At 43.5% G+C, this 14,034-nt stretch overlaps 1 protein-coding gene across 1 annotated transcript in view; it reads right to left on the reverse strand.

Annotated features, from left to right (window-relative positions):
• Positions 1-1,175: 1,175 nt before the first annotated feature.
• Positions 1,176-14,034, reverse strand: part of thsd7aa (thrombospondin, type I, domain containing 7Aa) — a 155,784-nt gene continuing 142,925 nt past the window's right edge. The window contains exons 27-29 of the mRNA XM_069681280.1: positions 5,916-6,129; positions 5,180-5,267; positions 1,176-1,831 (exon numbers count right to left, since the gene is read on the reverse strand). Coding sequence (XP_069537381.1) covers positions 1,744-1,831; positions 5,180-5,267; positions 5,916-6,129 — 390 coding nt within the window. The 3' untranslated portion in view covers positions 1,176-1,743. The remainder of the gene's footprint in view (positions 1,832-5,179; positions 5,268-5,915; positions 6,130-14,034) is intronic.

The raw sequence follows: 14,034 nt of genomic DNA on the forward strand, positions 1-14,034 counted from the left end.
GAAACTACAGCTGAGTCCCAACCCACGGGCTGCAGCCTCTGAAGGAGGCGGTCCACGGAGGATGCTCCATTCATAGCCTGCGTAGGCTGTTAAAGCCGAACTGAAATGAGACGGTCTGGTCTACCCTTGCGTCACTAAACGCCGCTCCTGTTGCCTAGCAACAGGTAGCTAGTGGGCTAATTAGCTAGCATAACTAACGTTGCGTAAGTTAACCAATTATTTTAAAGATAATTTGTTTGAAATTCGATTGACAAAAACGTTTACATTTCAAAGTTTATTCCTTGGCCGTTTAAAAGTCTCGTTTGAATTATCGCACAATGCATCTCGAGATACGGTGGGCCGCAAAGGATGCACCCAATGGATCCTTTGCGGCTGGGGTAACGGAGGACGCATTTGTCGGCTGCATCTGAAGGAGCCTTCGAATTGGGTCCGCCTTTGACGCACTTCTGTGACGCAATCGGCCTTCAAATATGGCCACCGAAGGCTGCGGCCGCTGACGTGGGACACAGCTCAAGAGTTCATTGAGACAGATCGCGGAGGACGCAGGATACAGCAACGTGGCAGCTATGAAGGTACATGGGGACAGGACATTTTTAACTGGCTATTAAAGGTATGAGGAAGTTAGTCTGATGCATATTGAGTGTTTTTTCTTTACTCTCTGACTTCCAAAGTAGATTCAATGACTTTTTTCATCTTCAGCTTTTGTTTCCACTGTTCTTCTCCCTGTTTCACAGCTAAATGGGTTCATATCGGACAGGGTTTCTCCTACTGTTTGAGTTGATGAAAGTAATGCATATCAATAATTTACAAAAGTAAAACATCATGATCTTAAGCCACAGTCAAAAATAACGTCAGAGAATAAATAACTTCAGGCAGAGTTCGGGACTTGTAGCTGTACATACTAGAAAGGTAAAGTTAAGAAGACAGAAAAAGTCCTATTTACATTGCGTCCCATCGTTTCACACAGAAGAGGTAATAGAAGAAAAATATTAACAAACATTGGTGAGTTCCTTTGCAAAAAAAAGTCTACTTTTTTACATTTCTAGCACAAGACTGTACACCATCTTGTATTGAGAGAGGCAGTTTCCTATGGCAAAGCTAGACATAAGTACATATCATGCTGCACTAATATAGTGCAAAATTATGCCTGAAAAACGGAGAAGGGAGAGGCAGGCAGAAGTGACGGTGGCTCTGGGAATCATCACGCTTTCCTTCTCTGGTTTGATCTTTTCTGGTGAGATGGAGCCAGACCACAGCATCACAGAGGAGTTCAAATGTTCTTCATGGGACAAAGAAAGACGAGAGTGTTAAAGAGATGATCCCATTCAGCTCAGACAAAAGTAACTAAAACATCGATGAAGATTTGTGCTTTAGAGCAAAATCTTTGTTTCAGGTGACCCTCCCCACGTCCATGGTTTGGATGTTACCGGCAGTAGTAGATGGCAGAGAAGCAAAGGCAGACTTCCAGAAGAAGATAAAGAATTCATGAAGGCTCTCGTGAAAAAAAGTATCAAAATATAAATAAAAAAGAGGACAGGAACATCAAGGCTGCTAATGGACATGGATTCAGTGTCGTGATCTTTGAGGTTTCTCTTTCTGGCAGAATCATCTTCCCGGGGAGTCCACCTGGAGGTTGAACAATGCCCAGCGGCAGCCCTGACATCAGTAGGGTTTCCTCTGAAACCCTGAGTGTCCTGCAGGAGGACGAATGTCTGTAGGTCAGCGAGGTCAGCAGGAAGACTTCTACATGTCGGCGTCTCCGTCGTAAGCCAGAGTCAGCGGCTTCAGTCTGTTGTTCATTTGCCGTCGTTGCGGCCTCTTTGGCTTTTTGCTGCAGACAGACAACATGAAGAAATGTTTAGAGATTCAACCACAGCTTTGTTTTAACTTTTCCAGAGTGAATTCATTGTGAGAGGCAGAGTGCTGAAGCTAAGTGAGTTTATGGACCATACTAATGAAGTCATTATATCGTAGACTCAGGAACAGGACCACGCCTCCCCCACTAACTCCATCACCCGTGTCTCACTAGCTCTCACACCTGTGCCTCCCTGATACAATTACCTGTGTGTACACATATAAGCCTGCCTAACCCTTCCCTCCTCAGTTCCCAAAACCCGCCCCCCGAAAACCCCAGTCCTCTCCTCTCTCCTATCTCATCACAGGAACCACTGGGGGATGCTGAATCAGAGAGCAAGTATTGACCCCCGGATTCCTGACGGCTCCAGTTAACTCTAAACAATTCGACCCCCTCTAATCCCACCTTACCTCTACCCCCTCTCAGCCCACCTTACCTTGACCCCCTCTCATGTCACTTTACCTCGACCCCCTCTAATCCCACCTTACTTTGACCCCATCTCATCCCACCTTACTTCAACTATGGCGTGGTCTGGTTTGTGAACTGTTCTTTAATTTACTCATAATCCGTTATAAGTTATATTAACTGAACAAGTCTTCCAAAGTTAGTTCTCCTGTCAAAATTATTCATACAAGAGTTTCATGGTCTGTTTATTCCCCCTTTAGGGCCTGTGTCGGTGTTTTTTGCGCTGGCAGCGCCCACGACCTCAATTTCAGAGTGCTTTTCACTGGCCCTTACTGTTGCTAGGTTACCAAAGTTGTCTGGCGGCACCTGCGCTTCCCTCGGTACTGATAGTTAAGTCTGTTTTAAATTTCTCTGTGTGCTTAATATTTGCTATTTTATTTTGCTTTTATTCACGGAAAGAAAACAATGCACAGGAATCGTGTCCTGCATCAGCAGCAGCTCTACACCTGGAAACTATACCCTCGAAACAACGAAAGGATAAGCTTCTCCTCCGACATTGTTGATATTTGAAAGTCCTGCCCCTTCTTGATTTTGGTTGGTTGATGAGGGAGAAGTGACATTGATGAGAGCGGCAGTGTTCCAAAAGTTGAACTTCTTTCAACTGAGAGCGCGGCGACAAAAAGCGCTGTTAGTGGACACAGACGCTTAAAGTTTGTTCAAGTTCAGGTTGATATATTAAGATAAACACATTAACAAGTGGCTTATTAGCATCATATTAGTCACATATTGGCTGATAATTAGTCCCTTAATGCACTTATTAATGACTTATTCTGCGTGACTATACTCTACAGGCATGCAGAAAGTTGTACTTATAAGAGATAAATAAATACTGTATCATATTTATTACGGGCCTTGTTTACAGTGACAATATATTTCAACTACACATTTCTCATTCAGTTAAACTCATGAGAATAGAAAAATGGACGACAGTGACTGAAAATGAATGAAATGAAATGTGTACAGACGAACACCAGGTGGCAGCAGAGGGTAGAATTGTATCCTGATTTCTTCAGGTAGAACGACTGGCCTCTTAATAAGGATCTTAAAGTCATAATGCATATTTATCATTTGTGAATTATTGTGATAAAATATTTCACATGATGGATATTTTTAGATGTTTGTGGTTTAAAACTCAGTTTGACTCTGAGCCCAATAAAAACTAATAAACTGCACCTGCAGTTTCTCTATTTTGGCATCTCACATCGTCGCATGATACAAGCAGCTACAGTACAGAAGTAGGCGCAGGGAGTTTTAGTATTTAATAATAGAATTAATTAAAAATTCTGTTGCACGATCGCTGAAAACATGATAAGATAATAGCTATAAATAAAGAGCTGCAGATTATGTTTACAGGAGCACCCTGCAGTTATGTGGTGTGTTTGGACGGCTCACCTCCAGGAAGTGATCCAGTGAAAGAGTGCACAGGCACCGGACGTGTTTGGGCACATATGAATGTGAGGCACAGAGAGTAACAGGGGCTGAGCTGAGGCCCTGACTATGTGATGAGCGTTTCAAAGTGAGGAGGAGGAGGTGGCAGTGACTGCTGCTCCTGCTGTGGCTGCTGTTGTGATGGAGGAGGCTGCTGGAGCAGAGCCACATACTGCTGCTGCTGATGTTGTTGGTGGAGTTGGCTGTGCCGCTGTAACTTTTCTTGCTCTAGTATCTGGCAGGCAGGGCAGATGTAAGGCACAGTGTAGCTGTGTGGGTCCATCCAGTAAACCCCGTCTGGGGGGGGACCGGAGCTTGACTTGCAGCAAAGGCAACAACCACAATAACTGGGCGGGGAGTGTGAGGGTGAAGGTGGAGACAAAAAAACAAGAAATGAACTGACAAATGATGAGGGAACAAAAAGTTAAATGAAGTTAACTGAATAAATGAATAAACACAAGCAGTGATGTAAAGGAGGTCACACCCAGGTGAAATGCCTTAAAGGGTTAATTTGCTATTTAAACCTGGGAACTTTTTTAAAATATTTTGGGCGTCAATGACAAAAGTTTTTGGAATTGCTCGAGTAGATTGCTTTCCGGCTGCATTGCCTGCAACGTTAGTGTGCCTAATTAAAATACGTCCACTAAATGTTCTTGTTGTTTCCACTGACAGGCTGCAACTGTTATCTTTGGAGTCTGACAGCATTTGAGAAAGGCTCCCTACAGAGATAGACTTTTTTTTGGTTGAGGTAAGATCCTTATTTTAACAAGAAACAGACGTTACATCACTCTCTTTAAAATCACCAAACTCCATTAACAAAATCTGCAATTTAACCTTGCAGAACAGGGAAGTTGCTGTTGTACGTCTGCCTTGATCAGTTGTGTTGTTTGTGTTATTTTGTGAGTTTGGTGGTTTAAATGGTTAGGTTGGATCAAACACTATATTTGTGTAAAACTCAATAACACAAAAAAACAAAACAATCAAGGCAGTGGTAAACCAGCAAAGTACCGTGTTACGTGAGGTTAAATCCCTGTGTTTGTCAATGACGTCTGGTGTCTCTGCAGAGAGCGATGTAACGTCTGTAAAATCCTCTTCCTCTTTAACAAAAAGGTCTGTCTCTGTAGGGATCCTTTCTGCAATGTTGTCACACACTTAGAATAACAACCTGAGCCTGTCAGTGGAAACAACAAGACGCACTTTAATCAGGTTCATTTTCCCTGAACGATTACACTGCAGAAATTACAGTCCTCCAAGATGCTGCCAGCTGGAGCAACCTAAGTGATCAAAGTCTGTCTTTGCTTCATCAGGACCTCCATTACTTCACTAAAAATATATGGATGGTGACATAAATGGTAACTCACATAAAGATAGACACAAATCACATGGTCTGGACACACAGAGAAAAGATGTAAATAAGTGCAGGTACGTTACCATGCTAAGTACGTCATGGAGATAATAAAGACGAGCAGAACAAACGCTCCTGCTGCGACTCCGTACACCCAGGTCTTCAGCTTCCCGTCTGCACAGAGAAACACACACACACACACACACACACACACACACACTTTTTATACACTGTATGCAATTAAATTTCCATTTCTAAGCTGAAGGGGGCAGTAGAGTTATACACATGACACTGAGTGGTTTTTTAGTGTGGATAAAACTGTTTACATTTCTATTACACAAAGGTTAAACAAACACAAGAATAGATGGAGAGTAAAAACTGTTTAGAAGATCATTTCATCGTCAAAGCATCCTTAATTTTTCCTTCACTGCTGTTTTTTTCCTTTCACCTTTTCCGCCCTCGTTCTGTTTTTCCCCTCTCTTCATTGGTCCCTGATTTCTTTTGTCCTTTCCCCATCATCTCATCCTCTTTTTCATATGACCTCCTGTTTGGCTGCCGTGTTACACCCCTCCTTCGTCCCTCCTTTAATAGCTGAGTAAGCAGTAATTTTGTGCTCTCAGCAATTACACACAATGGCTCCTCTGGTTTGAATAATTTGGTACAGACTGAAGGAGGACAGATTTTCTTTGTTTTGGTGAGTGTTACATCATCACACTACATACTTTCCCTCCTCTCCTGGTTATATTTGCTTCATATTCTACTTTTTTATAAAAAAAAACACATTTCTGTTTGATAAAAACAGACTGTGTCGAGGTGTGTTACCTGGGCCGAAGGGCTGCAGGAACCAGGTGCGGCCCGCCCTGCCCGGTGAGCTGGCTTCGGGCTGGGTGGGGTTGAAGGCTCGGATGGTCTTGACGTCGGCCTTGTTGTCTCCTGCGGTGGGGATCTCCAGCACCGGGATGACTGTGCACTGGTCCAGCAGGCCGTCTGATGTCATCACCTCAGTGTAGCCCTCCTCACAGCCGCACACCCCCGCCTGACACGGGGAGGAGGAGGGGTTAGCACGGTGACACAAACAAACAAGCCTCATACGCTATACATACTGCCATGTTAGCAGCCCATGAGGACACACAGAGCTAGTAGCTTAATGCTAGCATGTTCACAGGAGCAATGCTAACACGGTGATGCTTAGCAGGTATAATGTTTACCATGTTCACCATCTTGGTTTAACATGTTGGTATGCTAACGTTTGCTAATTAGCGCTGAACAGGACATACAGCTGAGGCTGGGGACTCCTTAGAGACAAGGTACTTCTCCTAATGGGAGGGCCTGTGGCTCAGTGGAAGTTTGGATGTCTCCTAATCAGAAGGTTGGTGGTTCGATCCCTGACAGCTACAGTCTACATGTCAAAGCTCCCTTTGGCAAGACACTGATCCCCCAAAATGCAGGTGTATGAATGTAGTTAGTCCCTGATTGGAGGCTGGCACCATGCATAGCAGCCTCTTCCATCAGTGTGTGGAAGGATGAAGGTGACATGTAGTGTGGAAGTGCTTTGAATGGTCTGAAGACTAGAAAAGCGCGACACAAGTGCAATTCATTTACCATTCACCATGTCACACATTGATTACTGCAACTCCGTACTGGCAGGCCTTCCTGCACGCACATTCAAACGTCTGCAGATGATCCAGAACGCAGCAGCACGACTGGTCTTCAATCAACTCAAATCAGCACATATCACTCCACTGCTCACGTCACTCCACTGTTCATATCCCTCCACTGTTCACGTCACTCTACTGTTCATATCCCTCCACTGTTCACGTCACTCCACTGTTCATATCCCTCCACTGCTCACGTCACTCCACTGTTCATATCCCTCCACTGTTCACGTCACTCCACTGCTCATATCATCCCACTGCTCATATCCCTCTACTGCTCATATCACTCCACTGCTCATATCACTCCACTGCTCATATCACTCCACTGCTCATATCACCCCACTGCTCATATCACTCCACTGCTCATATCCCTCCACTGCTCATATCACTCCACTGCTCATATCCCTCCACTGTTCACGTCACTCCACTGCTCATATCACTCCACTGCTCATATCACCCCACTGCTCATATCCCTCCACTGCTCACGTCACTCCACTGCTCATATCACTCCACTGCTCATATCACTCGCACTTGAAGCTGTTTGTTGGCTCTTACTGACTCCGTTCCCTCCTGTCTTGTTGCTTGTGTTGTATTAACTCTCAGTTGTCACTTTGGACAAAAGCGCCTGCTACATGAAATTGTAACACTGTAACATTACCAGGGGCTGTGCCTTACATCCCAGGGATTTTTGCTTCTTGTAACTTTACTACATCTCCTCCTAACCCGTACCAAGTAGGTTTGGTGCATCAACCAAACTGTGAGGGTTTCTTCTGATTCTTTGTGACGGTCATAGTTTGGAGAAAAGATCGTTCAGGCTAAAACAAAATGCAAAGATTGTATTTTGGTCTGACAGGGGACACAGCAGTCAGAGGTCACACCAGCTTCATATTCACCCGGGGGGAAATGTGATGCTAATCCCTCCAAATGTTGTCCCTGGTGGACTATTCAGCTGACCAACATGAAGATCCCTGCAGCCTGCAGGATGGTAACTAAAATGCATCGTTCAGAGCAAAGCCTCTCAGTCTTTAAATAGTACGGAAATAAACAAAGTAAGCCCACACAGGCTCAGTTAGAGAGAAGAGATGAAGAGAAACACGGAGCGGAAGGAGAGACTATAACTTGTTGACCTCTGATTCTGTCGCTCTCTGCAGATTAACATCTGTTAATCTCTAATTCCTTGAAAGCCATTCGACTTTATTTTGACTGTGAGTCTCTTGTTAACAAGTTGAGTTGGTTTGACACTAATTTTTCTTCTGGGGTTTCCTTTATTTCTTAACCCTTTAATCTCTTTGTTCTGGTGTCAACATGCAGTTATTTCAGGGTGGAGGAGGGACAACTCAATGACACACTGATTATTAAACGTATTCGGAACTATTTTGTACCTCAGATATCATTTATTTCACTACATTGCTTACAACTGTTATGTTTGCTACTTTAAAATCGACTTATCCATCTTTACAGAACCGTAGGAAAGATTTAAACTTAAGACGTATACAGTTTGTCTGGGACTGCTATGTGAGGCGACGGCTCTTTCACACAATGCAGGAGACTGAGGTCCAGTTACGTGTGAAAGAAAAAGACTTTCACGCACCATGACGTGTATCTAAATATGAAACAAGTAGTTGTTACCTGAAACCTGACCAAAGAGAGCGTTCAACATGAACCAAGTGATAGACGGGAAGAAAACAGACCTAATGGGAACCTTTAAGAAACCCTAACTGTAGGAGAAAGTGAATAAACCTTAAATCAGACCAAATATAAAGGAAGAAGACAGAACTTAATCAGATGCTAAACACACCTATATGTACACACACTGTATGTGTAGCTGTTGACTCCTCCGTATTTTCTGTAAAGCACTTTGGTTAATGTCTGTTTATTAATGTGATCTGTGAGTTCGGTCACTTCTGATACACTCTCACTGAATAACTGTCTGAAAGGTGTGTTCCAGGTGTTCCAGCTGCAAAGCTGTTGTGTGTGTGGCTGTGAGAGACCGAGCCTGTGTGAGAACCGATGGAGCAGTGAGAGCTCCTCGCAGGATCAAGACCTGTCTGTCAGAACCAGACCACTTGTCTTCATGGTTCTTCACCTTCGCGATGCAGGTAATGAAAGCCCATCAGTGGGCCCAAGTACAAGTCGGACTGGGTTTTGCCGTGGGTCTCAGGTCAGATCAAGGGTTGGACAGGAAAGTGTTGAAACTGCTGCTTTCAGTGCCAGAGTCGAGTTTAAAGTTAATCCCTGTGTTCTTCCACAGAGCTTTAAACCAGGGACTGGTTCAGGTTTGGTGTTTCAAATGTATGTCAGGGGTCGACAATGAGCACAAGTTTCCACTGGCACGCCGGGCCACGAACTTTACAAATTTACTGGCCCTGAAATAATGTGTTTTTTAACGTCAAATGTTGTTTCTCCTTATGTAAGGGTTCTTCTTACTGAATGTTCACTTGTGGAACTTTTATAAACTCATAAAAATAGAACCAAATAATCATATAAATAAAAAGGTCATTTTTTAAAGGAAAGCTTACCGTCTCCTGCTTTCTGTCAGCACACCCACATCACGCTGCGTGTGTGCTGCAGGTGTAGCCGTTAAAAGCAAACGGTCTGCGGCACGTCCGCTCCGTGAACGGTCCATTTACGTTGCCACAACGTAACGGGGCGAGGTGCTGCTGATAACGGTTATACTCGCGTAACTCCCGTTTACCTCGGTCGTCCCACAGGCACATCTGTGACAGCTGCAGCGTCACGTGCATGTTTACAGTTTACCGGCAGGTGACACACAGACTCTGCATGCACAGCGGGGGCAGTAAATCCCCCTCGTGTTTGCACAAAAACTGAAACGAGTGCTTATCCCGGTAACGACGGTATTGCAAAATCCATGTCGTGGCAGAAGGTGACACCGGTGCCGGTATTAAAACCTCTTCTTTCATAGTCCAGTGCACTCTGTTGCCCTTTTTCCAGGCATTCGATCAAACAAAACATTTAACTAGTCTGCGGTAACTTGCTAACGTCAGTTAATGTGTTCTACAATGACAGTTGCTGTGTCGAGAGCCCTGTATTTACTGTGGCAACATGAAGTTTTTTGTGTTAAAGCCTTTTTGTTGGTTGAAAGCAAACGTATCACTCCATTTGTGACACACCGCAGGGAAACCAGCTCTCCCCAGGGACTTGGAGCTACTCCACTGCAGAGAGCAGGTCTGAATAAAGTCCCAAAAACATTATTTAGACCCCCAGAGCTCCAGGGGTAGTATTTCCCAAAGGACAGGCTCTTTAGGTGTGTCGGAGGTTGGCCTTGCAGCGCGGAACATTTTATCTCGGTCGAATACTCGCAGCATTCAGAAGACTGGATGAGTAGCTGGTAGTTTGTCCGGGTGTGTTGCCATACCATGCTTAAATATTTACAACGCTCGGAGGAGGAAGCGGCTGTCAAGCAAATACTTTCATCCATCTGAGGCATGGACGACATCCTCTGACCAAAATAGAGCCTGTGAAGATCAACATGAACGATGTGGTTCTGACAGACTGTCTTGTTGTTGTGAACTGTCTTAGATGTTGCGTCAGTAGTCGAAAAAACAAGATATGTTTGTCGTTGGAACGGATTGATTAGCCAAGGTGTCTCAAACAGGATTTAGGTGATCAATTTAATGAGTTTTCTGATGTCTTATAAGTCAAATCTCATAGACAGACCAACTGAAAAGTCATGTAGTCTGCACTTTGCTTTATACCCTTTAAAGAGCGTTTAAATTGCACTTTTATCCTCTAGGATTGGTTGCTATTTGTGCCGCTGATCTGCTGGTAAACAAGGAACAAAAGAGTGTATTTGTTGTTTGTATTTATGCTAAAATGAAAAACATTCAGCATCTTTAACAAATCACAGAGCATTATGACAAAGCTATGATTTACCATCTGATTCTAAACTCATCTCAGTAAAAGCGCCGCAGTCTGATGCCTCTGCCTGTTTTGTCAGACAGGGTGTGTGTTTGAGTGTGCAGAGCTGTTTGTGTGTGTTCGGGGATGCCGCCCCTCCTCCACACCTCTCCTCCCTCTCCTCCCTGTCTCTATTCATCACCCTGCAGGGGGTCCCCAGCTCCACGACAATCTCTGGAGGATAATCGTCCTCAGAAATCCCCGCCGTGCAAACAGAAGCTGCGTCCGTCCGTCAGCAGCCAGAGCGAGAGACGAGGAAATGATCATCTGCATCTCCTCAGCGGCAAACAAAGGAGGACATGTTTTATCATTTGATGTATCTGCTTTCATTCTCCTGAGGCTGTAACGTTCACACATACACAGTGCAAACTTATCCCTGCAGGCATCTCCATCTTCCTTCCTGCAACCACATCTCTGAATCATACAACCACATGCTAAAACTAACACAGCTCGGCTTCTGCTCTGTGATGTATAATGCATCGTGGTGTAAAGTTACACTGAAAACTTCATCTTCAAACCGAGGCTGGGAATGTTTGAGGTTCCACAAAGAAAAGCTGATACGTGATGCTACGGACACTTCAACAAATTAGGATTCCCGCCTTGCCTCCTTCTTCAATGCTTCCAAAAGAATGACAGTGTAACTGCGGCTGGGACGGAGGATATATCTGTGTATTGAAATTATTTGAACAGCGTAACGAGACCTGCATTAAAGGACCATTAACAGAAGGAACATAATACCAGAGAACGTCTGTGTGTGTTCCTTTGCAGAGTGTGAGGTCGTCAGTAGAACCTTCTCACCTTCTCAGAACGAACAGGTACACGAGCTCGTCCGCTGGGACGCATGAAAAGAATGAATTAAACCAGATTATATAAAATCCCCCCTCGGTTCTGCTGAGGCATCACATTCACAAGAACTGGACGAACAGACAACTCATGCGACCTTTGACCTTTGACCTTGAAACTCTAATCTGTTTAACCTCGAGTCGAAGAGGAAGAGATGTTTGTGCCACATTTAAAGATGTTCCTGAGATATCTAAGGAACAAGAATGGGACGAAATGAGTGTTTGTCCAGGACATTATGTTATCACAGTTGACCTTTGACCTTTTGGGTAAAAAATGTCATCACTGCATCATTTTTCCTCTTAGACGTTTGAGTGAAATTTTATTATGAGTTTTTGACTTTTGTCCAAAAATTAATTACAGAGGGGTCCCACCAAGCGTGACCTTTGACCTTTGACCATAATCCAATGAGTTCATCCAGGAGTCCAAGTAGACGTTTATTTTTTATCAGATTTAAAGACTTCCTCCAGACCTTTGCTGTTTCCAACCCCGGCAGCAGCTCTCATCAGCACACAGGCATCGAAGAAGTCTCAGTGACCTCTTGACCTTTCCTCAGTACCACGGTCAGGGCAACATTTCTCCTTGTGCCAAACACATCTCAAAAAATGGATTGTTTGTCTGATTGTATGGACCCATTAAATTTTCTTTATTCTTAAGACTCAGGTAAAAAACATTCACTTGAACTCAGCGTCCACAGAATGCCACCAGGACTTTGAGCTCTAAGGGCACTCTAATGATTTCTTACTGCGATGCTTCGATGTTGGCAGACTCAAAAGAAACAGATTAAAAGGAGAAGGTCAAATTCAAAGCAGCAGAGGCCAACAGGTATATGTCAAGCTCTGTAAAAACCTGGATTCTACATTTACAGCATCTTCTCATTAGCCGCTGTCTGCCAGGTACACTCCCACGACACCAGCCTGTAACGTAGTCTCTAAGCCCATAACATCATGACATCACTGTGTGTTCATCCAAACCGCAGAGGAGATTATAAAACAGCTTTTAAACCAGTTGGTCATGATGAAACAAACGCATTTGGTCACTTTGTTCATTCTATGCTAGGAAAGGTTCGACATGCTTCAGGCTCTGAGTGGTGATTTAAATCAAGTATCAGCGCAGACTTTGCACACGGTGGCGGCATTTAGAAATGACTGCAAACACACTTGTTAGCTGTTTGTTCGTCTAACAAGCAGAAGGTTCCTGACTACAGACTACAGAGCAGAGAGCATGAGCAGGCCTCAGACTAGCCTGACATTTCAGCCTGGCAACCGTCTGAGCAAAACACTATTGATTATCTTCCTCCTCTACCTGAGTAGCACATTAAATCCTGACCTTGTATTTACAGCCAAGATACAGATTAGTCATCACGAGGCCTAAAATAACTTCAAACCCAGTGTCGTGGGTATCTGGTAGAAGAAGCATCAATTTGTACTTCTTCTTTAGAAACAAACTTAAAGGGAAAAAATGTATTGATCTGCTTTTGGCCTCAGAAATGTTAACTAAATCAAAAGAAAAATAATCTAAAGTTTACAGTCATAATCCGTGTTTTACTTTAGTCACATATCACAAGTTTCAACTTTGGATTCAGATTCTGTAATTAAATCAGCATTAAAAAAAAGAGTAAAAAGAGTCACCAGAAGAAGCCACTATATTATTCAATAGTTAGCAGCAAAGAGCTCATTTCTTTGGTCCAAGATGATTACCTAAATTAACAATCAGCTCAGAGCCTTAAAATGATTTTACTTTATTTCAACAGAACAAATTAGCAATACACTGACTCATTCCTAAATATGATGACTGTACAACACACTGGTGCGTACATTATTCAAATACCCGATGGGCTATTAACATGACAAACACACTACAGTCATGCTAGCAGCTCTTTGAGAATTAGCGCGCAATAGCAGAAGAAAAGTTAGCGAGAACACCAAAGTTGGAGGCTATGTTAAGACCAAAAACGAGTTTTGAAAGTAAAAATTGAGCTGGTTTACTACGTGAGTATGCGCCCAAAATATTCAGATCGTGCTGTTATTCTGATTGCTGATATGGGAATGACGCAAATGTGCATCTTTTCTGTGTGCAAAAAATCACTTTGTCCTTTAGAGTTCTCTGCCTGTGGATCTTTAACATCTGCTCCACATTGCCCCTATAATTTCTCTACAGATCAACGCGGCGACCAAAAGCATCTCCAGAGCTAAACCACCGGTGCGGCTGAAAATAAATATAAAATCATCTGTTAGCACATTTGCTATAATTCTAACTTTGTGAATGTAAAAACAAAGATGAGTCGTAATTAACCGGTCGACCTCCAGCGTTGCCTGAATCTAAGCAGTTCTCTCCATAATTAACAGGTAAAACAAATCGTAGCTCCAAAAACGAGATAATTTTTCTCCATTACTCCACCCATAACATCCCATCATTAGACCCCTCCTGCCCGGTAAATGTCCATATTTTGCCTCCTCTTCAAATGATAACAGATTTAAATGTAAAATCACAGAACACAATGTCGGAGAACGAGCCACTGTGTACAA

Source organism: Semicossyphus pulcher, unplaced genomic scaffold (assembly GCF_022749685.1).
Source record: "Semicossyphus pulcher isolate SPU_LCO1_2020_fin unplaced genomic scaffold, fSemPul1.0.p SCAF_5, whole genome shotgun sequence".
NCBI classification, from domain to species: Eukaryota; Metazoa; Chordata; class Actinopteri; order Labriformes; family Labridae; genus Semicossyphus; species Semicossyphus pulcher.